Genomic DNA, 25002 nt, shown 5'->3' on the forward strand with positions numbered 1-25002 from the left:
AACTGTCAAAGGAAGGTGTTCCCTACCATCCTCCTGGAGACGAGTCCTGACTGCTCTAACCTTGCTACTCAAAGGGTGGACCATTAAACAGCAGCACTGACATCACTGGGGAGCTTGTGAGAAATGCAGAACCTCAGGCCCCACTCTGGACCTGCTAAATCAGAATCTGCATTTTGCAAGATCCTAAGGTGATTTGAATGCACATTATATTTGGGGAAGCACTGGACTAGGTTGAATAAAAATTGAACAACAACAATGAATACTTAATAATTTTTTATGTATCTGGCACTGGGCTAAGGCCTTCAGTATAGGTTACTATAAAATATTGAATATAGTTACCTGTGCTATATAGTAGAAACTCGTTGTTTATCTATTTTACATGTAGTAGTTAGTATCTGCAAATCTCAAACTTCCAATTTATCCCTTCCCAGACCCTTTCCCCACTGGTAACCATAAGTTTGTTCTCTAAATGTCTGTGAGTCTGTTTCTGTTTTATAAATAAGTTCATTTGTGTCTTCTTTTTTCTTTTTAGATTCCACATATAAATGATATCACATGGTATTTTTCTTTCTCTTTCTGGTTTACTTCACTTAGAATGATGATCTCCAGGTCCATCCATGTTGCTGCAAATGGCATTTTGTTACTGTTTTTTATGGTTGAGTAGTATTCCATTTTATAAATATACCACAGCTTCTTTATCCAGTCATCTGTTGGTGGACATTTAGGTTGTTTCCATGTCTTGGCTATTGTAAATAAATCTGCAAGCTACTTTTAATGTAGACTTGTTTTTCCTAATTTAACTGTTTCTGAGCCCTGTTTACAGTTGACCCTAGAACAAAGTGGGTTTGAACTGCATAGGCCCATTTACAGGTGGGTTTTTTTTTTTCAGTAGTAAATACTACATTACTACACGATCTGTGGCTGACCGAATCTTCAGATGCAAAATCATGGATACAGCAAAACTGAGGATGTGGAGGAACATCTTATACAGAGGGCCAATTCCAATTAGAGGCAGATTTTTGACTGTGCAGAGGGTCAGCACCCCAACCCCCAAGCTGTTCAACAGCCAACTGTATTTTGATAAGACCAAGCCCCAATTTTAGGGTGGTTCAGACCAGAGGTTTCATGTTTTTCTGTTCTGGGATGTTTCCACTCTGTTTAATCTTTAAAATAGCCCAGAATTGTGGAAAGAGCAGAGGCATGGAGCCAGGCAGGACTGCAATTTAATTCTTCCTTTGCCACCAGTTGTGTGATGATAGAAAAGTACCCAGTTTTTCTTGTTTTAAGTTCTTCCTAAGTAAAATAATGATATTACCTGGGTTCTGCTCTAGGGTACCTGTGAGAACTACAGAGGTTAATATACAAAGAGGGCTTTGAACAGTCCCCAGTACAGAATTCGTGCATGATCAATGTGAACTCTTATCACCATTATTATTCCTACTTCCTGGTCTAGTCTCTTCAGAAAGTCACTTCTTTCTCCACCTGTATTTCCTTGTTTGGAAAATGAAAACCATGGAGTAGACAAAAATCTAAAGAACATTTCCACCCTTAAAAACTTCTAATTCTATGACTATATGTCAAATGACTACATCCTTTGATATTTGAGCTAATAGTAGCAGTTCTCCAGTAGAAGGTGAGGGGTGAAAACGTCACAAGAGTATCTGTTACACAGGGTGACCTGGTGTTGATGTATGAAAGTGCCACTTCACCCAGCGACACATGCTCTGTCCACACCTCAGAGGGGTCCCCTGCACTTTGTCTTTTTCCACGATGGAGAAAGTAGGGACAACTCCAGCTTGACTGGGCTCCTAAGCCCAGTCCTCAGTGATCTTACAAAGTCATCCCCACGAAATGAAAGTCTTTAGCCAGTGGCTCTGATCCTTGGGAATGGCCCGGCAATCAAAGGAAGTTGCTACAGTATCTTTTTCCTTCCTTTCTCCCAAATCTTGCTGGATCAATAGAAAAGATTTGTAAACCCAAAGGACACTTTACCTGAAATAGCAAAACCACTAAATCCTACGGCAAGCACCAGAAAGGAGATCGCTACCCCTTTGGTATGGGAAAAGCCAACCACCAGGAGTAAGGTTGCCTCCATGCCAAAACCTGTGAATGGAAACAGCAGCGGGAAAAATGTCATTTTCATGTCAGTCAACCCAAGTTCTTGAATTTATAAAATAAAAAATCTTTCCATTTTCATGGACCCAAGTTTTTCATACATACATTCTGGCACAATGTTTACAATCTTATTAGGGTGTTTCTTGACTATATGACGATGCTGATATTACTCAGGTGTTCTGGGAGCCTCCCAACATTTTCCTGGTGCACCTTGAACACTGAATGGTCCAATCATGGTGCAATGATGCCCGTAGGATGTTCATGGGTAGCTCCCCCTGCTATTTCTAAATACTAAAACCATCAGTGATTCTCCTTTGATTGCATAAGTTATGGTCTCTCACAGAAAAAGAAAATGACAACACTCTTTTATTGCCTAAAATGACCAGATAGCTGTAGTGAGTATCTGAAACAAAAAGCAGAGCCTCACCACTTGTAAAGCATAAGGCAAACTCTTCCCTTTCAGAAGTTCACCACAAATCTGAGCGGTTGCCCCTTTGCTTAAAACCCTTGTCAACAGATCCGCATGATCAGTACAGAGTTGTACAGTAAATCCACCCCTGCTGTTCCAGTTCCATCTTCTGCCAACCTCACCTCCCTGCTCACCACCTGTAGCCCACAGAAAGGCCTCTGTTGTCACACAGCTCTATCAGCTATTTCCTAATCACAACACTGTTTTATACCCACAATGTATGTTCACAGGCTGTTCCTTCACCTGTGATACTCTTCTCCCACAACTTCTCTTTTCTGGAGAAATCTTACTATCCTTTAAAGTCCAGTTTAGATATTGCTTCCTCTAGGAAGCTTTCCTGACAACCCTGCCCCTCACCCATCAGTGAAGTTGGCATCTTTCTTTTTCATTGCCTTGTAATTTTCCATTTGTGTTTCTGCCTTCCACACAAAACTGGGATATTATCCAGGGAAGGTACCTGGTATCTAGTACAGAGCCTGGCTAGTATGTAGTGGGCACTTGATAAATGATGCTTGATGAATTGATACAAAGGAAAGAAAGGAAACCAAGATAATTAAGTTGAACTACAAGCTAAAGCACTTTTTGTAAACCTTGGTAAGTTAATTATCTTTCTGAGTCCATTTCTTCAAAACTGTCATAGAAATAGGGCAAGAAGCAATAACTGTTTTAGATAGTTATCTAAAGATCAGTGAAATTATGGGTGCAGAAATGCTTTTTAAATTATGGGCTATATACCATTGCTCCTTGTTATTAATTTTGTTTTGACAATTTAAATTATACATAGGGAAAAACTGCTAGTGTTTTGTATACTATTTGTGTTTTAGAAGGGGTCTGTCTTAACAAGGCACATGGCTGAAACTTCCTTTATCTTAACATTCTCAACAAACTGGTACCAGAAAGATAATTCCCCAAAGAAGTAGAATAAAGATGTTGCAAGAAGAAAATTTACAAGTGATACATTAGTTCATCTATTAAAATAAAAATCTTTGCCAAATAGTAGATTTTCAAAGAAAGAAAAAACATTTAAGAGCCTAAATGGGTCCATCTACAGTGAAAATGCTACAGATAGGACTGTATGCTTCAGTCACCAAAGGATAAAATTTGAATTTCAGGGGTTATCAAGAGATCCTGGAAAGTGAACCTATTCGGAGCTGAGAAGAGAAACAGAACTAGGATGGAAAGGCCTGAGAAATATTTTTCATTTCATATTGAAACATCCTGAAGTTCACATAGGCAACAAATTAAGCCAGACTAGACTTTCAGACTTTGGCCATACTTTCTGTGTATATAGAGGGAGGAACAAGATTTGATGTCTTTGAGGACTCTGGAAATGTGCCCTGATTTAGAATGAACTAGAATAGCATCATGTCTTAAGGTGATCTGTTTTCTTTAAATGATTCTAGCAGCAATACCTCTTGCCTATGGAAAGAAAAGAAGGAGGTGGCAGACTCCAAGAAATGTGTGATCTTTCTCAGATGATAAATGTCTTCTATATTTCAACTTAGAAAATAGGAAAAACTAAAATTCTCTAGAAAATCATGCAAGTGCTTCACTGTATACAAATCAATCTGGCTTATTCAGTGACAGCATAAAACTCTGTCTTTACCTCTATAGCATCTCTGTGTTTAAGCAAAGTGGGACAAGCATGGTCATTGGTTTTAAATTCTCTATGTAGATCTCACTGGTTCTACTGCATCAAAGTATTAAATGACATGAATAGACATGTGAAGAGGTTTTTTATGTTTTTGTTTTTTAAGATGGGGGTAGTGACTGGGGCATTCTGGTTTCTAAAAAAAAATAATATATATTTATTCTCAGTGAGCACTCTGTTAGCACTTAAAAACCTTTGAGCGTTACCACCACCACCCACCACCCAGACTACCAATTATGAAGAAACAATGGCAAAGGTGATTGGGGCAAAATTCAACATGAACAAGACATTCCTATACAAATGTACTTAGGGTCTTCAAGGCATCTGTTTTTAGAGGAGGTTTTACAAGTAGAGTTTAAACCCAGAATTTTCTTTCAAGTTCTAGGTTTAGAGGTTGCATATTTTTGGTCATAGGAAATGTGATTGAGTAGCAGACATTTATTGAATGCCTCCTTTGGAAAACTTCTGTTTGTCAATGTCTTGAAGACAAGAGAAGAAAAAGGCATTAACATATCTCATCAAGAACCTTCTATATGTTGGACCTATGCTAGGTGCATTTATACATTGTCTCATTTAACCCTTATCTGAGGTAAATATTATTATCCATAATTTAAAGAGAAGAAAGTAAGTCATAGAATTTAGAAATCCATCCACTCTCTCCACTGCCATTGACTTGACTTTGGTTCAGTCTACCATCTTCTCTTGACAGAATGATGGAAATAGCCCCTTATCTGATCTCCCTTCTTTTACTCTTGTGTTCTACGTTCTACTATTTAGATTTGAAAACATAAATCAGATCATGTCCCTTTTCCTCCTTTAAACCTTTGATTTGCTCCCCAGTTCATTTCAAATAAAATCCAAGCTCTGCATATATCTGTCTATAAGGCCTCCCATGATCTGGCCCCAGCTGTGTATTCTGATCCTGTCTGTCCATCTCACTCACTAAGCTCCGACCATCCCGAACTTCCTTCCTTCTGTTCTCTAACACACCACACTCATGCCCACCTCAGGGCCATTGCACATGAGATTCCCACTGTCTCAATCACTTTCCTGCAAGAGCTGTAAAAAGGAAGTAGATGATAAGTTGCCAACCAAGTGTATGGATAGGAAGGAGCAGTCACTGGAGGCTGACGTAGCCTTAACAAAACACAGAAAAAAAAAGACCTGAGCTGATGCAGTAGGATGTGTGGGCAGGACTGTGGTGAAAAGTGATGGTGAGCAGAACTCACAGTAAAGGGAAAGAGAGTGAGCAAAGTCAGAGACAGAAAGATATATTCAGGGCCTGGTACGGAGAGCTATTCAGCTGGAGCAGAATCTGATAGTTAGAGGAGTGGTACTTTGGCTACTATGTAAGTTTCTGTGGTAATAACAAATTACCACAAACTTAGTGACTTAAAACTATACAAATTTATTATTGTGCACTGCTAGAGGTCAGAAGTCTACAGAGCTAAAATCTGGGTGTCAGCAGAGCCACATTTCTTTTGGAGGCTCTGGGGAAACTCTTTTCTTGCTTTTTGAGCTTCTAGAGTCTGCTTGCATTCCTTGGCTTGTGGCTGCATCACTTTGACCTTTTCCTCTGCTGTCACCTCTCCATTTCTGACTCTGACCCTCCTGCCTCCTCTACAAGGCCTGTTGTAATTATATTAAGCACACACAGATAACCCAAAACAACCTCTCCATCTCAAGAACTTTAATCGAACCACATCTGCTAAGTTCCTTCTGCTGTGTAGGGAAATACATTAATAAATTCTGGGAATTAGGACACAGACATTTTTGAGGGGGCTGTTATTCTGCCTCCCTCAGCTACTTTAGGGAAGATCCTGAATGCAGTGCTCCAGAAGCCCATCAGAGAGCAAGCCCACACCCACCAACCCTCAGTTTCCTACAGACAAATTCAAGACAAGGGTAGGTCCCCAGGTCCCTGCTTGGGACCAGCAATCAAACTGCTGGGAGACCAGATGCTGACAGATTATTCCCAGTCTCTCTGATCAGATTTCACTCCTGAGATTCTGTGGGATCAGATCATGCTGCTCTTGTTTCTCCATATGACCTTCACTTCTAAAGGGCACTCACCCATCTAATCTAGAGTCACAGTGCCCCCATTCCCACTTTTAAACTTAGGATCCCAGTTATGACCTTCAGCCCGTAGGTGACACTGTCCTCTGCCTCTCACCTCCCCACCCTGACCCCCAGTCCCTTTTGCCACAGTGACTGTAAGCATCCGCCCTGAGCTCAGACAGAAACCTGGGGTCTTGCACAGGATATGCCACTTGAGCAAGTCACTTTACCCCAGTTTCATCACTGTAACTTGGGTTTAATAATAGGACTTGCTCCACAGTTACGTAGTTATGAGGATTAACTAAAATAATACGTGTAAAGAACTTAGTATCAGGCACAGAAAGCATTCAGTAAATGCCCATTTTAAAAGTCAAACAAAAGAGATAAGGAGACAGTGTAGGGTTTTAAAAAGGTGAGCAGTCGTAAGCATCGTAGGGGTTCATGATTACTTTTACCTACCGCTTTTGGAAAATCACCCAACTTCCATTTTGTCTTTGCAAAATCAAAACATCAAACAGAAACTAAATAAAACAAGAAAGAGGATGGAGTGTGTGTGTGTGTGTGTGTGTGTACACACCCCATACACAAGCATATGTGGGGTGGGAAAAAGACTATTCAGAAAAAATACTTATGTTTCTTACCAAAACATGTGTACATGTAGAAAGGGAAGAAGGAGATAAAGGAATAACTATAAAAGTAAAGGATTATGAATGTGGAAGGATGTATGGAAAAGATAAATAAACAGGTATGTGACAGGAAATTGTGCTGCTTTGGCTTAAGAGTGGATGAAAGAAGGGTTTCTGCAGCTGCCAGTGTGCGCTGATGTGTCAACTAAGTTGTCACATCTCAGGATGCGCAGGTTCAGGCTGGATGACCACTAGGCAGGGGTGTGATGGACACTCAGGTATCTGCTGGGGAAGGGGCTGAGAGGCTTGTAGGAGCCTCCCAGGGATTAGACATAATCTCCAAAATATGGTCTGCAGTTCAGCTTCATCTCATTCTGCAAAAGCTGCTTGAGCCACCCGTGAAATTCCACAGTACCTCCACAGTTCATGATTTTTCTGACAGCAGTTGTGGTCAAAATTTTTCTGCTCCTTAAATAATCAGCCAATTGTCCTCCGATGGGCACAATGATTGTCATAACCATGTGTGGGACTGCTGACAAGAGACCCACCTGGCAGGAGAAGAAACAGTCAGCTATTTTTAGCTACTTCTGAAAGCTGTATTTCCCTAATTCCCTGTCCCCACCATCTCTACCACACCACCCCCACCACCAAGTTTAATCATCTAACTACAAGAGATCAAGATAGGCCTGAATTTTGTAATAAATAAACAGTGAATGAATGAATGGTTTTAAGGATAGACCTAACTGGCTCCTCCACCAGACTTTGAGGGCAGGGATGACTTTTATTCCTTACAGAACCCCCAGCACCCAGCATAGTGCCTGGTACATGGTAGTCAGACACTCAGCACAGAGTGAGCTCTCTGATGGCATCACTATGACTTGGCTCTTCCATGGTCACTTTTACCTATAGCTGTGCAGACATGTATGTTTACTAGGCTGCCATTCTTTCCCTTGTGGGAAAGAGGCTTAATTCTTTCACAATGAGAGTTTACATTTTGCCATCCACACTCTTCCTCCCTGAAACAAAGACAACCTAATGGTAATGCCTGGAGACACTGAAAAAGGTTCTTTCCAAATCATACAAAGCACTGGTCGTTACTGCTATAATCGTCATTATGGACAGAGGAGTGACCTGCAAAATGAGCTTTAAAGTTCTTACTGCTCCCCTCTGAATAATTTATAGGAAGAAAAAAACCTCTCACTCTGAAATCTTTTGATCCTTGCCTACTATGTTGTCCTTGAATCAGTTTCAAAAACACTTTGAGATGGGGTAGAACATAAATCTTTAAAAACAGCTTAATACAGCTCTGATCCTTACTAAGAAGAAATTAAATAGCTACATATATTGTGCAGAGAATGTATAACTTGTCTGGGCTCCAGTGTATTAGGTGTCACAGAATAGGTGTTATGAATTATGATCAGTAATTTCATTATTTTATCATGCAAAGATTTCCTCAGTAGAAGCAAGAGATTTAAAGTTCAAGAACATTTGAAGCTCTGTGTGTTTACCTTACTTATTGCAAACCCAAAGACCTCTTCAAAATAAGCAGGTTGACTTATTAACAGCAAATAAAAGGTCCAGCTTCTGCAAAAATTTGCCACAATGATTGCATAAACTGGCAACGATGTGAAAAATCTTCTCCATGGTGTATTAAATTTCTAGAGAGTAAAAATACCATGAGATTTTCAGTGAATATACTGACATATCATTTTTCTTGAGAGGAGAACATAATCACTGAGAGAAATATTCATAGAAAAGAGGCAAGTCTTCATCTATCCGTGTCTACTTACACTGAGGCTAGCCAAGTTGGCTCCTTCTCCTATACTTGTCTCTATATAGGTCCTCTCCTCACGGGATATTGTTGGATGAGCCGCCGGGCACTCATAGGCCTGCAACAGCCAAAACATGTACCAAATAACCCCAAACATACCTGCAGTTAAAAAACAAAAGGCTTGATGATAGGATCTCATTTTCTTCCATCTCTAAATTTTTCAAATTTCAAAGTATTCTCAAACGGCACTATGTTCAGCTACGAGAAAGTATTTGGTTGATTTTCCTATTGTTGTTGTTATTAACTGGTATTTAAAGAAAGATAATGTTCTGCTCATTCAGACATTCAACTTTAATATAAACATTAAATGAATCATAGTTAGACAAGTATTTCATTTATACAATAAGCTTGCCTTAATAATCTCGCTTTTCCTACAATAAACTCCTAGCCAATCCCTTTATGCAGTAAAATACCATCTCTTCTAGTCACCCAGGGGAACTCATGAAATCAAATCACTCACCATAAATATAAAAGACAGAGGCCCATCCAATGTACTGTACCAACACCCCGGCCAGCGGCATGGCAATCACGGCCCCCGCATAGGAACCTAGAACAAGACAAGGTTGAGGGAAACTTCTCAGTCGTCATGCAAGCCCTCCCAGTTAGAGTTCACGTGGTCGAGTTGAGGATGATCAAACTGAGCTCGAGTCAGAGTCACAAACTCCCCTTGTGCCTTGAAACAGGGCTTCCGGAGAGAAAGGTCACCCGAATATCCTGTAACTTCATCCCGATACCATGGAGGGATTAGACAAAGATGGCCGAGCCACCACCATTTGGAATAGCATGTAAGAATGGAAAGAAAAGATGAGAAAAATCTAAGAGAACTTTGAAAAGTTCAATGAAGCACAATATTGGAAGCTGAAGACAGAAAGTGAAGGGACATGTGGACCTGCCTCTCAGAGCTCACAGTTCGGAAGGATTATCTCCTAGGTCTTTCTGTATCTTTAAAAGATTTTTTTCTTCCAGTTTTATTGAGATATAATTCACCTAGGTCTTTTAATGAGGGACTTCAAACTATTAAAGGATCATGCTTTTTAGAGTCTCGATTTAAAAAATATCAGGAAACAGTTAAATTCAGGATGGCAGGATGACCAGGATAGCGGCTGTCTCCATCCACCTCCTGAATGGGTACATTTTTTAGTTCATTCCTTACTTTGTAAATCCCTAACTTCGTAAATACTTACCTATGTGTGGATGTTTATCTTGTCTAGACAAGATAATGAGGACTAGAAGCAGTGACCTTGCCCCCACTATCTCCTGCAGCTCCATGATATCTGCTAGGGAAACACGAGCCCTGTGAACTCCCAATAAATATTAACTGAGCCAAAAAAATTACTTTCTGAAAATCCCCCTGGGTAGAAATGAAACAATTCTTCCTTCAGAAAAAGGGAGCAGCAAAAGGAAATTCTGTATCCTGGAATTCAATGCTAAGAAGACCTTCAGCAAACAGGAGCTTGGGGATCTTCCAGACAAAGAGATTAAATCCTGGCTTTCCAACTGGGGCCTGACTGGCTATGAAAGGCCCAACCTGGAATCCCAAATCTGAACGTGATGACACCTGAGGAAGTCTCTCAGTCTCTCCAGATCACTTCCCTCAGACAGAAGATCGAAGTGATAGCTGTATCTCACAGGGTTGTTTTGAGGATCAAACCATGTACATGAAGACGTGTTGTAAGCTATAATTAGTGCTGCACAAACACCAACTATTACTGCTACTGTCCTGTACAGAATGACAGAGCACTTTCTTTTTAACCTCAGACTTCCTCAAACCAATAAGGCAAGCATTCTGGGACATAGCATTTAGAAAGAAGAGCTGCAGGCTTGATTCCTCTGTGGGTGTGGAGAACGTAGTCTTCTCTCCTGGACCAAACACCCTGGGAGTGGAAGATGGGGGCTCCAGTTTAGATAATGCAAAGAAATGTCCAGTGCAGGGAGGGTCAGGGGACAACCATCAACAGCTAAGAAGCACTGGGTGCTTTCTGTGTGCCCAGTACTGTGCTGAGTATTCTGGACTCATGATTCTATGCAACCCTCTTTTCAATCTGATGATGTTGGTACAAGTATCATCCCCATTTTATAAGGGGGAAACCAAGGATGGGAAAGAGGAAGTAAATTGCCTGAGGTCACACAGGTATGAGTCACAGGAACCCAAGCTGGTAGGAATCCAAAGCCTTTATCCTTAACTCTTTAATAATTCAGTCCTACCTCCTCCACTAAAAAATGCCCAATAACTTGAAATTTTACAACTTGAAACTGTCCTTCCTCCCTGTCTACTAGGAGAACTCTTCCTCATCCTTCCAGACACGCTAAATGTAATCTCCTGTCACACCCACAGCCCCTGAGCATACCCCAGTAGGGCTCGCCACCACACGGCTCTGCGGAGCTGACCGCATCTGGATCTTCTGTGTGTTCACCACGGGGGACAGAGGAGGCCCTCCAGTGTGTGTTGAATGGTGTGGAAGGGGGGCAGTAGCTGAACTGGAGGTAGGAGGGTCCCCAGCTCTGTCCTCACTAGCCGTGAGAATTTACGTCTTTTTTTCCTCCCAGAGCCTCAGTTTCCTCCACTATAAAACAATGGGTGTGACTAGATATTTCCTAAAGTCCCTACCAACTCTAATATTTTTTAAGTGTAAGAACCAATTAGTCCAGGCCTGGGTTTCCGTCTAATGACATTTTCACTTGACTGTTCTTTGAAACCAAGGCCACACCTTAGCTCGGAAGTGTAATAAAGACTGTGACCTTGATCAGGTAACTTTCCTTGAGAGTCAAACTATTTCTCAAATCAGCCCTTTTAAGGCTATAAAAACACTAAGAATGGGGAGTGGCTGCTAGTTGTTCTTGTACTGCTGGCAAATCAAAAGGAAAGCCCTTATAAAATAAATCATCCAAAGAAAATAAGGTCAAAGAGTTGACAATTCACAAGGTCGGCTGAAACAGAATCTTATATTCTTCTAGAGTTGGTATGAGATCAGTAGTGGAGGCAGAGATGATCTTGAACTGCAAATGAGAGGACAGAAATGGTTTCTAAGAACAAGAGAGACTAAAGATGTAAAGACATCTCAGCTGTGCCTGCAGTTCCAAACTAGGCACAAAATAGGCACGTGGGTGAATATTTCACATCAAATCCCCAAGGATGCTTTGTTATTGTTGTTGTTATTACTTAAGGATGTAAAAAGAGAGCGAAAGGGAGAAATAAATTAAAGTATTCAGAGAAAGAAAACCTCCTCTTTGGCTAAGAAATACAGATTAGCTTGTGTTAGGAAAAGCATGCTAGCTTGAAAAACCAGGCAGACCTAAATTCTGATCCTAATTCTATGTGGGCCCCATTGTGCCTTTTGTTACCTAAAGCACTTTTGTCTTCCTAGGTCCCTTTCTTCATTAAAAAAAAAAAATTGAAAATATATTCACACCTGTGTTGGTGGTGGCAGCGTGTGCTATCTTTGTGCAGCTGTTGATCAGCACCCAGGTAGGCCCTACCAAACACTGATCACTCTCAGAGATATACAGCAGGGACAGTCCCAACAGCGTGGCTTAGAGTGAGGCAACCTTAGCAAGGTGAAGTTTAGAGACCCAAGAACTGAGTCCAATCACTACTTAAGGGCCACTAATTTTCTTCCAGGTAAGATGGGTGGTGTCCACTTCATTTTTATCTGGAAGGTAATTAATTAAAAGGCCTCCATGACAATGTACACATTGTAGTGTGTAGTGAGGAAAGTGCTGAATTGAGAATCAGGTGGTCTGGCTCCAGTTCCGTGACTTAGGAGCTATGTGACCCTGGGAAAGTCAATGGATTTTTGTTTCAGTTCAATGAAACTAAACTTTAAACTTTAGTTTTGGTTTCTTCATTTGTAAGAAGTGGAGTGGGGGTCTTAATGGTCCCTTCTACTTTTGACCTTGGAAAATATCATCTCTTAGCTAAACCTACAACCAATTCCAACCCTTTCTTTCTTACCTTTCTCTATTAAAGATGTTAGAAAGGCTAGGCACTTGCTTTCCAAGCGTCCTTTGCAGTTAGTGTAGTATATATGACACAATTAGGACCGAGGAAATAGAAAAGAAATGGGTTTGGGAAAGCTTTTGCTTTCCTAACAAAAGAAATAAACGCTATTAGAACACCCACCCTCACTTCTTCCTGCCTTTAATGTGGACTTAATGCCTGGAGCTGTGACAGCCATTTTGTGAACATGAGGAGCAAGCATGAGAGTAAGAAGTTATCACTTTGAGAACAGTGGACTAGAAAGTCAGAATATGCATAGGCCCTGGACAGATCACAGAGCAGCAGGACCAACACTAGCAACCGCTCAACTTCAGACTTCTGTTATGTGAAAAAAAATAGACTCTATTTAGTAGGGTCTTCACTTGAAGTCAAAAGCAGTCCTAAATGAAACTTACTATGATTCTAATACACTTACCACAAAAAGAGGTGGTGGCCAGTCGGCTTCTCTCCAAAGGTGGCGCCCACTTACTCCACATCCCATGGCAAGCTGGGTAGGTCACACCCTGGCAAAACCATTGAAAATAGATTATTTGACTTGACTCCAGTTCCTCTTTGTGTTTAAAATACGGATTCTGCTTCTTTAACACTACAATATAAAAGCCTAGTTCATAGATATTAAATGACGTGTGTGCCATCTTCACTTGTAGTACTAATTCTGAAATTCAAATTCTAGTTCAAATGGGGAATGGGGAAGGCAATCTTTATATTTTATATTAGGATAGAACTTCAGTGTGGGAATTGACTTCCACAATCACCTGGTCCATCCCCTCATTTCAAGGTACAGAACCTGAGGCTCAGAGCCATTCAGTGATTAGACTCTAGTCTTTACGGCTGCTAACAATTTGTTCTTTCTACCATATCAGTGTTTTCCAAACTGTGGTACAGGTCCCTCTAGTGGGACTAGAGTTGGATATGAGGTGCTACAACAACCTACATTTTAAATTTAATTGTTAAGTGTCTATTCTAATATGCTCTAGAAAAAAGTATCACTAGCATATCAAACCAGTGATTTCAAAGATATTGTGCCTTATGGTGAGGTTTTTTTCTGTTTGTGTGTGTGTGTGTGTGTGTGTATGTAAGTGAATTGATCTAGGGGAAACCATATATTAATAATAGAACAAATCGTACATGGATATGACAAAAGTGACAAACATAGAAATGACTGAGTTTTCTCTGCATCAGGTGTTGGCACACTGGGGCCTGATTTGACCCACCATCTGTTTTTGTACAACCCTCGAGCAAATAACAGTTTCTACATTTCTAACTGGTGAGGAAAAAATGGAAAGAAATAGAATATTTCATGGCATGTAGAAATCATGTGAAATTCACATTTCAGCACCCCGAACGTTTTAATGGAACGTAGCCAGGCCTGTATATATGCATATCCTTCCTGGCTGCTTTTGTCCTATAACAGCAGAGTTGAGTAGTTGCAACTGAAACTCTATGGTCAGCAAAGTCCAAAAAATTTACCTTCTAGCTCTATATCAGACGACTGCTTTCCTCAAGTTAAGCCTCTGTGTAAGATTATACCCTTGGAAATTTACATATTTATTAATAAATCCATGTAAATTGTTTTAGTGGAAAGAGCCCTTGCTATGTGAACTGTAGTTTTGGGGCTTCAGTTTCAAAATTTATTAAATGAAAGGGGTTGGATCAGATTATCTCTAAGATCACTCCTGACTCATCTGAAATTCTGTACTCCGTGCAATAGTTCTTTATTGTGTTTAAGTTTGAAATCACACAAGGCATTTTAATCAAAGTATTCATAATTGTAATCATAAGCAGGGGGAGGTGCTTAGCAGGACAAGGTGGAAGACACGAAAACTGAGTAAACGGGGTTTTCTTCAAAAGCTGAAATTTCTAAAAGACCATGTTGTCTCCAGCAATATCAAATCTATTAAGAAAAGAATCTCCTACCTCTACCAGACCTTGCAAAATTCTGACACACATGACACAGCCATAATGCACTCTGGCTGCAGAAGGAATGAACATGTTCAAGGTTGATGTTAAGAAGATGGCGGCTCCAAAGACCCTGAAGGAACCAAAACACTGTGTTATTGGACAGGCTGCTGATAGATGTGTCTCCTTAGTTAAACATCCGATCATGGAAGATCACTATGGAAATTAATAGAAAGAGAAACAGTTGTTGTGTTAAGGTCTGGTATGTTCCAAGCTAGATTGTTGAGCTGCTTTGATTCCTCAGCTCCAGTCCCTGGACCAATTGTAGGAAGGTTTTTGGCAGTACAGGGATGTCCTGCCTGGATGAGACCCTGAAGCTGGAGATTAACTGCATGAGGTGAGCTTGCTAGAGACCCACCATCCTTCGGGGTCCCACCCAGCTATTCCAGTCTGACCATTACCTTGTGATGTCTGTACATTCGAGTTGTGTCTCTTGCTTCCCACTTCTATTCTCCCTTTACCAGCTGGGGATACTGACTGTTTGAGAAGCATGCTGTGTCCTGGGACCAGCCAAGCACAAGACAGGCTGTGTAACTGTCTTAGCCCCCAGCTCTGCCTAGTGCCCCATGCCTTCTCCCTGCCTGGACAGGAGTGTCCTGGGGGAAAAGAGCAGGCAGCATTTTCTTCCTTTCTCACACATGGTAATGATGCTTCAGCCCTTCTCACATGCTGGCACATTATACTATGTGTTATTTCTTTTTAGGGCAGAAGTGTAAGCAGTAACTCCAGAGATCATAAAATCCAATATTTTATCACTTTTTAAAAAGAATACAACAGGTAAGTGACAATAAATAAAGGACACAAATTAGACAAAAAATAAGTAAATATGAGTTGTGCTTGTACATGTTTAAATCTCATGGAGGTGACTTTCACACTTCTTGGTCCTTGACCCATAAAACAAAATATATTTTATGTTGCAACCCAGCACATACTTTATATACACAAATGGAACCAAAACAAGTTTCAAAAAACAGTATACTTATGTGTGCAATGAGCTAAGGTATTTTCTATTCTATTGTATTCTATGTGATTATCTTTTCTTCTGTTTCTTTCTTTCTCTTTGTTTTAGAAAACGCTCATCGGTAAATCACTATATTGATTTCATTGCCATCTAATGAGTTGTGTTTTAGAGTTTGAAAAACCCTGCTATATAAAATATACACTTTACAAAATCCATACATGTAAAGTCAATTACAATTAGAAGAGACCTGGAATTAGTTAGTACACTCCTTGTCTGGTACATATACACCCTGCATCTCCCCCAAGTGGCCATCCTCTTCTGCTTGAATATCTCTAGTGACAGAGAACTCACTGCTGATTGAGGCAGCTCATTTTGTCTTGGACACTTTTAATTGCTCCAGCACCTACTAGGAAATCTCAAAGGGTTTAAAGATAGTCTCTAGCAATGTAGAGGCAAGCCCTTACTACTCATAGGACAAAACCTGCATGGTTTAGGATGATATTAACATAGTACACAGGATGACAGAATGTCACTGGTCAGAGCACACTCAGTCTAATCCATGCTTCATTTCACAGATGAGGCCCATAGAAAAAAAGGAAGTAGCTCAGTGGAGGTCCCCAAGTGAGTTACTTAGGGCCCAGGAACAGTTTCTCCTTGACTCAGAGCCAACTGATCTTTTTACTACACAATCACGTTAAAAAAAGGCAAGATAAATGAGACTAGACAAAAAAGTAAATAAAAGAGACTCTTAAGAACAGGATCATATAAGACCAATGAAATCACATGTTTAGGAATGGCTTCTATGTTTCATTCTGCACCCCTACACAGAGAGCCAATTATGCAGATTTTATAAAAGTACAAGGTCATGTTATGATCTGTGCAGCACTCATGTTCTATCAGTTTCTCTTACCTGTTAGCAGCAAACTTATTTGAAATGAAACCACCTGGAATTTGTGTCACAATATAACCCCAGAAAAAGGATCCATGGATAAGGCCCACCGTCTCTGGATCCCAGTTAAATTGTGCTGTCTGAAAATGACAAATCAGATAAAGTTGTGTTTGTAAGAAAGCAACTGACCGCCACTGTTCACCAACGAGCCTGCATAATAACCCCACAAGGTCTTTCTTTCTCTCCTTTACTCAACGCATATTTATAGAGCACCTCTTGTGTGCTGGGGATATATGACCCAACAAAGTCCCTGCTGTCACTGAATTCACCTTCTAGTAAGAGAAAGGAGAGATTATGTACAAATTAAATATATATATATATATACATATGTATATATATATATATCTCAAATGATGATTAGTGTTAGGAAGAAAATAAAACAATTTGTGAAAAAAACAAAAAATAAATTCTAGGATTACTAGGTTATTTACTAGTTTATTCAGACACCAGTTTAGGGAGAGCAGGAAGGGAATGAGAGCCTTAAGCCTGTCATTTCTTAATGAGGATGATAAAACCTATTCTACCTACCCATAGGACGCCTGGGGGCAAACAGCATGACTATTTCCAGTAGGTTATTCCTCTGCTTAGAGATTTTGCATTTAACACATTAGGACAGTGCCTGGAACATGGTGTAGACTCCGTAAACAGGAGCAGCCATTGTTGTTATGATGATAACAATGGCAGCAAAATGCCCTTAGGCCATGGAAAATGTGTTCTTCCCCAGGCAAGGAAACTCATCCTTTTCAGACTCCTTACAAAGGTCCTTTCCTCTGAGAAGCTCGCCAACTGCCCTGAAATGAAATGGTGACTTTTCCCTGCACTTGTCCCACAGACATCTGTGTGCCCATTTCCCACACTGGGTAGCAATAACTCTAAGGTGGCAGCCATGTCCTTTTGACTTTATAGCCTCAGTACCTAAAACAAATGCCTGGAACAGAGAAGGTGCAGGTAAAGATTTGCCAAATGAATGAATAAATGAATGGCTTTGTAAAGCACTGATAACAAAACCTAAGGTGTTCCCATTATGAAGTAAGGATACTTAATTGTTAACATACTGCATCTTATAAACTTTAATCACAGTTTATTTTCCCATTACAAATTGTTACGTATTTATTTGCTCATTTATTCAACATGCACGTGATGCCTCCTCTGTGCCAGTATAAATACAGACTCAAACAAGAAATGTCTTTGCCTTCTATGAGATCACAGTCCAGATAACAGTGAACTGCACTCTGTACTATGGTTCCCATTTTTCAGATTAGGAAGTTGAAGCTCAACAGTGAAATGGAACTAACAATCACTAATTCAAAACAGATCACCAAATGTTTATTTCATGCTACTGTGTGCAACACATTGTTCCAGGCAGTGAGCAGTAATTACAGTCTCCACAAAGATGCCAGTGGCGATGTCAAAAAGTAAACAAGTACATACTGTGTTAGATAGTGATCAGTAATGAGGGAAAAAATTAAGTAGGGAAGGGGCAGGAAGTGTTTAGTAGGGGTGAAGTAGGGTGAAATTTCAGATAAAGTGGCCAGGAAAGGCTTCACTGAGGAGGTGATTTTTGAGTAAAGTTCTGAAGGAAGGAAGGGAGCAAGTCATGCCATTCATTATTTGAAAAGAATGCTTTCCAAGCAGAGAAATAGCAAGTGCAGAGGCCCTGAGGTACGGATGTATCTTTGAGGAACAGCAGGATGTCAGTCAGTACAGCTGAAGGGTAATGTGTGAGGGAGAGGACAAAGGCATTAAGAGAGGTTCAAATGATGAAGGGCTCTTTAAGGCATCACAAGGACCTTGGTGTTTACTCAGAGTTGGAGAGATGGAGAGCAGAAGAGGATCCATTTTAAGGCACTTTCCATATATTTCCTCCTCTAATCTTTAGAACACCTAGAGGGGACGGTGCTTCTGTCCTTTTGGGAAATGATACATGAAGAACACTTGCGCCTGCCAAGAACTGACTTTCATTATCACTTGAGCCCCATTAGAATCATAGTGACCCACCTGTGCGTTCATGAACCACCACTATAAGCCAAGCACTGTGTCAGGTACTGTATTAGGCTGAAAAAATGGCCCCCAAAAGATACACAAACAAAATCCCCAGAAAGTATGACAGCTGCCTTATTTAGAAAAAGGTTTTTGCTGATGTGATAAAGTCAAGGATCTTGAGACGAGCTATCCTGGATTATCCAGCTGGGCCCTAAATCCAATGACAAGCCTCCTTATAAGAGAAAGGCAGGGCGAGATTTGAGACATAAGAGGAGGAGATGCACAGAGAGGAGGAGGCCACATGAAGACAGGGGAAGAAATTAGATTTCTGCTGCCACAGCCACAGAATGCATGGAGCCACCAGAAGCTGGAAGAGGCGAGGAAGATTTCTCCCCTAAAGCCTTTGGAGGGAGTGTGGCGTTGCTAGGGGTCCTCTCCAGAACTGTGAGAGTCTAAGTCTCTGATGTTTTAAGCCACCATGTTGGTGGTAATTTTTGTTATGGCAGGCTTCAGAAACTAATAGAGGTATTTAGTATATTAGTACCAAATTATCTCATTTGATCTGCAAGCAGGACTTTCATTCCCATTTCACAAGAAGGGCAATGAAGGTTAGCAGAGAACTGCTAGAAATTCCAGTTCCTGTCTCCCTGCTCACGTATTTTCTAAGATAATTCTCCCCACTCCCCTTGGCGCCATGGGCTTCTCCTCTGCAGACACCGGGATAGAGAGGGCCAAGGTGCCGGCCAGACTCAGCCCACCAGCCTCTCTCTCTCTCTCCAGTCTGAACCCAAAGATTCCAGTCAGACAGCACTTAACACTGGAACTGAAACAAGTCCCACTGCAGTAAGGGCCAAGGAAGTCAGCTCCCCAGCAAGGCAAAGGATCAAGGAACTTCAGCTCTGGAGGTAGTGAGAAGCCACGAAAAAGGGGCAAAAACACAAACAAAAACACACAAGAAACAGTCCCTGGAGAGACCTGGGAGAATGGAGTAGACTCAGGGGAGCAGATGCAAGAAAACCATGCCCAGCAAGCAAGCTGGAGACCTCAGCTAAGGACTTCCTAGTTCCCGTGACGACCAGCTCCACTCTGCCCTTCCTGGCTCCTTCGCTCGCCATGATGGAGTACAGCCTGGATTTCCATACCACCTCTGGCTGGGTCCCCCCCTGTCCAGAACACAGACTCCACAAACATATACAGCAGATTGCATTCGGTCCTTCACTTTTATGAGCTCCCTACAACCCCACAGTAATTTCTTTTTAACTTGAGCTGGCTTCCCTGCATTTCTACTTTTGGCCACCAGCAATCCCTGACCAGGACACAAGGGCAACTTGCTCAAGGTCTCAGAGCTAATAAACAACAGAGCCAAGCCTGAAACCAGCTCTGGTCAATTCCAAAGCCCAATTCTTCTTAACCGTACAGGGCTCCTGATTCATGAGGAGGAGTTTGGACTTTCCCTGAGGGTAATGAGAACTAATCTCAAAGCTTCTCAGACTTTAGTCATTTATTGCTTTCCACATGCCAGACACTGTTCTAGGTAATTCACGTGTTTAAAAATTCATAATTATTAAATTTAAAGTGATGATTCGCACATCAACTGAAACTTCCCTTTATACCACTAGTAGAACATATGCTGCTTGTTTGCAGAACCTACCTGTTCATATTGCTTACTTCTCTCCCTCTGTTGAAAATGAGGACGTAAAACTATCTCAGCACAAAATATCTAATTTCCGCCCCATAAAACAAACAAAAATAGCAGCCATTGAGAGCCTTTCTTGTTACAGTTAGTGAAATCTTTGTCATCAGGTTGAACATGCTTAGATATCTAAGCATTGTTCTATTTTGCAGAAAAATGGCCTGCTATAAATTGGAGCTTCTGAAATGCTATTAAATTCTTCTTTATAATCCCAGAGAACATGATGTAAAGCATATTTTTAGATCTTAATCAGCTTCTCTTAACCCCAGAGGGCAAAACCGCAGAAACTGGAAAGCACACACAGCATCGTTCCACAGGCCTTTCGAAGTGCCTTTTCTACATGCCGCAAAGCAAATTCTGTTGACCTAGGTCTATCTTTTCAGGCAACAAAGAAATGCAAACCAGCGTCTGAGCTGGATCCTTAGCAGACAAGTTTAATTAGCTGCCCTTGCTCACAAAAGGCTGCGAGAATGCATGTGATACACATCTGAAAACTCCTTGCTAATATACATCATTCTTTATTTAAAAAATGCATGGCATGCCCCCCACATCTCTACTGCCCTCCCTCCCCCCTCAAAAAATAAACAACCAGGATATCCTTTCAGAAAAGATTCAACTGTGGCATCAAAAAGAGAATGGTTAGAAGAATCTCCACGGTGCCCTTTCCTTCTGGCAGAATACTCTCATGAAAGAAAGGAAGGAAGGAAGAAGGAAAGGAGGGAGGGAGGGAAGAAGGAAGGAAAGAAAGAAGGAAAGAAAAGGCCTGCAGGCCAACTAAAGACTTCTTTTTAATGAATTGAAATCAAACTTTCCCAAACCAGTTCTAGGCAGGAACAATACCAGGTAATGCTAATTGGTGTGACGTGAAAGAAAGCCTTTTGCAGTCAAGTCCAGGAGACCACGTACACAATGGCCCCCTCTTGGAGATTCTCCTAGGACACAGCACAGTAAAGGCTCCCATTTCATACAACACCTTCTTCACAGCACAGCCTACAGAACGATGATCTGCCAGACACCAGTTTGGGAAACTCTTATCTAATATGAGCAGGGACCAGAGAACTATTAGTTGTCTCTGTGCAACCGGATGGACTTCCACACGAGTCACTCCAGCGTGTGTGTTCAACACAGTGAAACATGTAGATAGTGGGCATCCACTGGGCATGCATTTTTGTTTTTGCTCTAGTCACCTCACTACTTCTCTAGGCCTACCATTTAAGAAACAAGCCAGATTTTATCTTTCCAGCAATTTATAAAAACAATACTATTTAAGTCATATCAGAATATGCTTGCTTATGACTTCAACAGCCTTTGAACCAGGCCTTCTGCTTCTACTCACTCCAGTCCCCATCCACTGGGAGATGACTGGCTGGACAGTGATCATTCTGGAGCATGGATTTGATTGTACCACATCTCTGCTTAAAACCCCCTTGTGACTCCCCACATGGTTTACCAGGCTCCCTGTGACCTAATCCCACTTTACTTACTGCCTCCTTCTTGTGTTGTGTACCCTATGCTCTGCTCTTTTACTAGGAGTTCTTAACCTGGGGTCATGGATGGAATTCCTGTGGATCTGTGAACTTGGGTGGGGAAAAATCTTTATTTCCACTAACTAAAATTTAGCATTTCTTGCAATAATGAATGTAGGTGACAAACCCGTCATATTACCAGCACCTGTGACTCTATTACTAGTGGAAATTATAAATATGTTCATATCACATGACAGTTGTTGCCACTATCTCAAAATATTGTTTACCCTTCAAATTTCAAAATTACAGTCATTATTAGAGATATTGCTAGTGTTTGTCATCTGATGTGTTTATAAGGAAGCCCATGTGTTTCTATACCACAAATTGATTTTTAACTATTTTAATATCTCAATTTTAAAAGAATTGGTTTCCTTTATAACCCTATGTATTTCATTTTAAGAATTTAAAACATTAATACAGCTGTGGCCAAAAGAACTCCCACCATAGACAGAGACTGACCTGAATTTCTGGTTTTCCATCAACATACACAGTGCTATTGTTCACCATTTCCACAATGGCAACTCCAAGATTGCACCGAATCCCAAAGGAAATGCAGAATCCTAACCCGCTCATGATGGCAATGATGTAACGCTTCGGGACACCACAGCAGTGGCAGTCGCAGAGTGGGGGGCTCTGCCTGGATGTCTGCACTGGCCTTCCTTCTTCATTCAGCTCAATGCTTCCTTCCTCCTCACTGGTCCCATCAATTTTTCTACAGGAGAAAAAGGAATTGGCAGAGAAGAAAGACCAGGATTATGAGGGAGAAAAATGTGTACTAGATAAAAAGAAAAGGTGTACGAAGAAAGAAAAAGAGAAACCTAAAGTAGAATGCAGCCTGCATTTTTTAAGGTTATTATTACCTTCATCATTATTACTAAAATAAATTATAATGGCTAAAATTACTAATATTGTGGCTATTGGGTTGCACCTTTATAGGCATTAGGTTATTCTAATTTCATAACAACCATATGGTTGTTATGAAATTAGAGTTAGGTAGTGCCATCCTGGATGCATTTCTTCTCCAATCCACATCTAATCTAGGAACCAGTGTGCCTTAGTTTGAATATTTACTCTTCCACTTACTTAGCTGTGTGACTTTGGCCTAGTTAACCTCTCTGGGCTTCAGTTTCTTCATCTGTAACCTAGGAATTATAGTAACAGTTTCTTCTTCATGGAGTTGTTCTTTGGATTGTCACAAGTAATTATTTTGTTTAGATCATTTAGAACAGAATTTGACACATGTGAGAACTCAATATATGCTAGGTATTTTTATTACATTAATCCTCATAACCATTTAATGAGTCCATTTCTGTAGGCTGAGCATTAATGTCATTTATTGACATTTATATTGAGGTCTAAGAGTTTTTTGGATCATAGGGCTATTTACAATGTGCAGCCCCAGTGATCTCCATGAATTTCTGGCATCAAAAAATACATCATTTGAATCAAGCTTGGAAAACTGATGCTCTAACACTGACAACATCATTATAACAGCATTATTAGCACTCACTAAAACAGGGATAATGTATAATAACTACACTAATATTTATATAAAGCAAGTTCAGTTCTTCCCCTCTGCCCTTCCCTCTCCATGCACTTTCATATAATGACCTATTTAGATGGCTAGAACAGCTCAGTAAGACAGGAATTCTAATAATTCCACAGAATATAACTGTAGTTCAGAAGGCAAGAGTGGATTAGCCAAGAACACCCAGCCAGTAGAGGGTAGAGGCGAGATGTAAAGCCTTCCTCCTGGCTGGCCAGACAGGTTCCCTTTCCTTCTTCTTTTTTTTTTTTAATATAATAATTAAAAGTTCTTTTTTTAATTGAAGTATAGTCAGTTTACAACGTTTGTCAATTTCTGGTGTCAGGTTCCCTTTCACATAAGGTTCCCAGCTCACCAGGCTGTGTTCTGTCTCAATGATCTTCCTCAGTCACTTTGTCATCCACATTCTGTTACTCTGAGCCCTTGCCCAGCCACTGTGGACCACCCAGTACAGAATATTTCCAAGAATGGGCTCTGGAATGCTGTTTTCCCCATGTGCTAGCTTTGTGACTTTGGCTAAGTTACTCGACCACTCTAAGCCACAATATTCTGGTATCAATTTGCCAGAGCTGTCATATCAAAGTACCACAGACTGAGCAGTTTAAACAACAGAAATTAATTTTCTCACGGTTCTAGAGGCCTGAAGTCCAAGATTAAGGCGCTGGCAGGGTTAGTTCCTTTTGAGACCTCTCTCCTTGGCTTGTAGATGGTTATTTTCTCCTTGGGTCTTCACGTCTTCTTCCCTTTGTATCTCTGCATCCAAATTTCCTCTTGTTAAAGGGAAACCAGTTATGTAGATTATGGTCCAACCTAATGACCTCATTTTAACCTAATTATCTCTTTAAAGACCCTAATTCCAATTACAGTCATGTTCTGAGATACTGGGGGTTAGGACTTCAACATATGAATTTGGGGGGAACACAATTCAAACCATAAGAATCCCTATCTCTAAAATGGGCTAATGATCATAGCAGTCCATAGGATTATTTTAAATGATATGATGTGTGATATTTAGTGCAGTGCCTGGTACATAAAAAAGCTTTCTATTAATAAATGGTGAGCACTATTATTACTGCTATTAATAAAACTGTTGCAAGTTATAAACTTAGCATCTCTCTATGCATGCAAATGATTTGGATAAAGAGTAACACAGACTAACATTATCAGGCCCCGTGGGGTCTTGAGGAGCTTAATTGAAGGCTGACCCAGCTGTGGTGCTCTGAGGCTTTGGCTTTGGCTCGAGGATCCCATTTCTCACAGGCTGCTTGCCACAAGCACTGAACACAGCAGGGATATAAGGCAGGCTCTTTCCTGCAAGAGGCAGGACTCCTCTGACAGGTAACTGGCTCCAGGACTCCCCACTGGCCTTGCCAATGCTTCCCAGCACTGTGGTGGAGTCCAAGACTCTTCTTATAGAAACCTTCTTCCTTCTCTCTCCCACACAGATAGCATGGGGGTCTGAATACTCCTCCAGCCTCCTGTAGCTCTTGCCCCTTTTCACTCAGTAAATCTCTTATGTAAATCTATTCCTATTTTGGTGTCTGCTTCTCAGAGGACCTGAGCCAACACAGACACCCTCTGTGTGCAAGGTGCCATCTGGGATGTCCTGAGTTTCCAGAGGGAGCACCCAGCAGCATG

General features: G+C 40.9%; 1 protein-coding gene across 2 annotated transcripts in view; it reads right to left on the reverse strand.

Annotated features, from left to right (window-relative positions):
• SLC17A8 (solute carrier family 17 member 8) overlaps positions 1-25002 on the reverse strand; it is a 44381-nt gene that overhangs the window by 5742 nt on the left and 13637 nt on the right. For both annotated transcript variants that reach the window (XM_006214366.4, XM_072973181.1), the window contains exons 2-10: positions 22278-22530; positions 16578-16696; positions 14665-14779; positions 13163-13250; positions 9211-9297; positions 8710-8849; positions 8428-8577; positions 7335-7467; positions 1993-2103 (exon numbers count right to left, since the gene is read on the reverse strand). In XM_006214366.4, coding sequence (XP_006214428.1) covers positions 1993-2103; positions 7335-7467; positions 8428-8577; positions 8710-8849; positions 9211-9297; positions 13163-13250; positions 14665-14779; positions 16578-16696; positions 22278-22530 — 1196 coding nt within the window. The remainder of the gene's footprint in view (positions 1-1992; positions 2104-7334; positions 7468-8427; positions 8578-8709; positions 8850-9210; positions 9298-13162; positions 13251-14664; positions 14780-16577; positions 16697-22277; positions 22531-25002) is intronic.

This window comes from Vicugna pacos, chromosome 12 (genome assembly GCF_048564905.1).
Source record: "Vicugna pacos chromosome 12, VicPac4, whole genome shotgun sequence".
NCBI lineage: Eukaryota > Metazoa > Chordata > Mammalia > Artiodactyla > Camelidae > Vicugna > Vicugna pacos.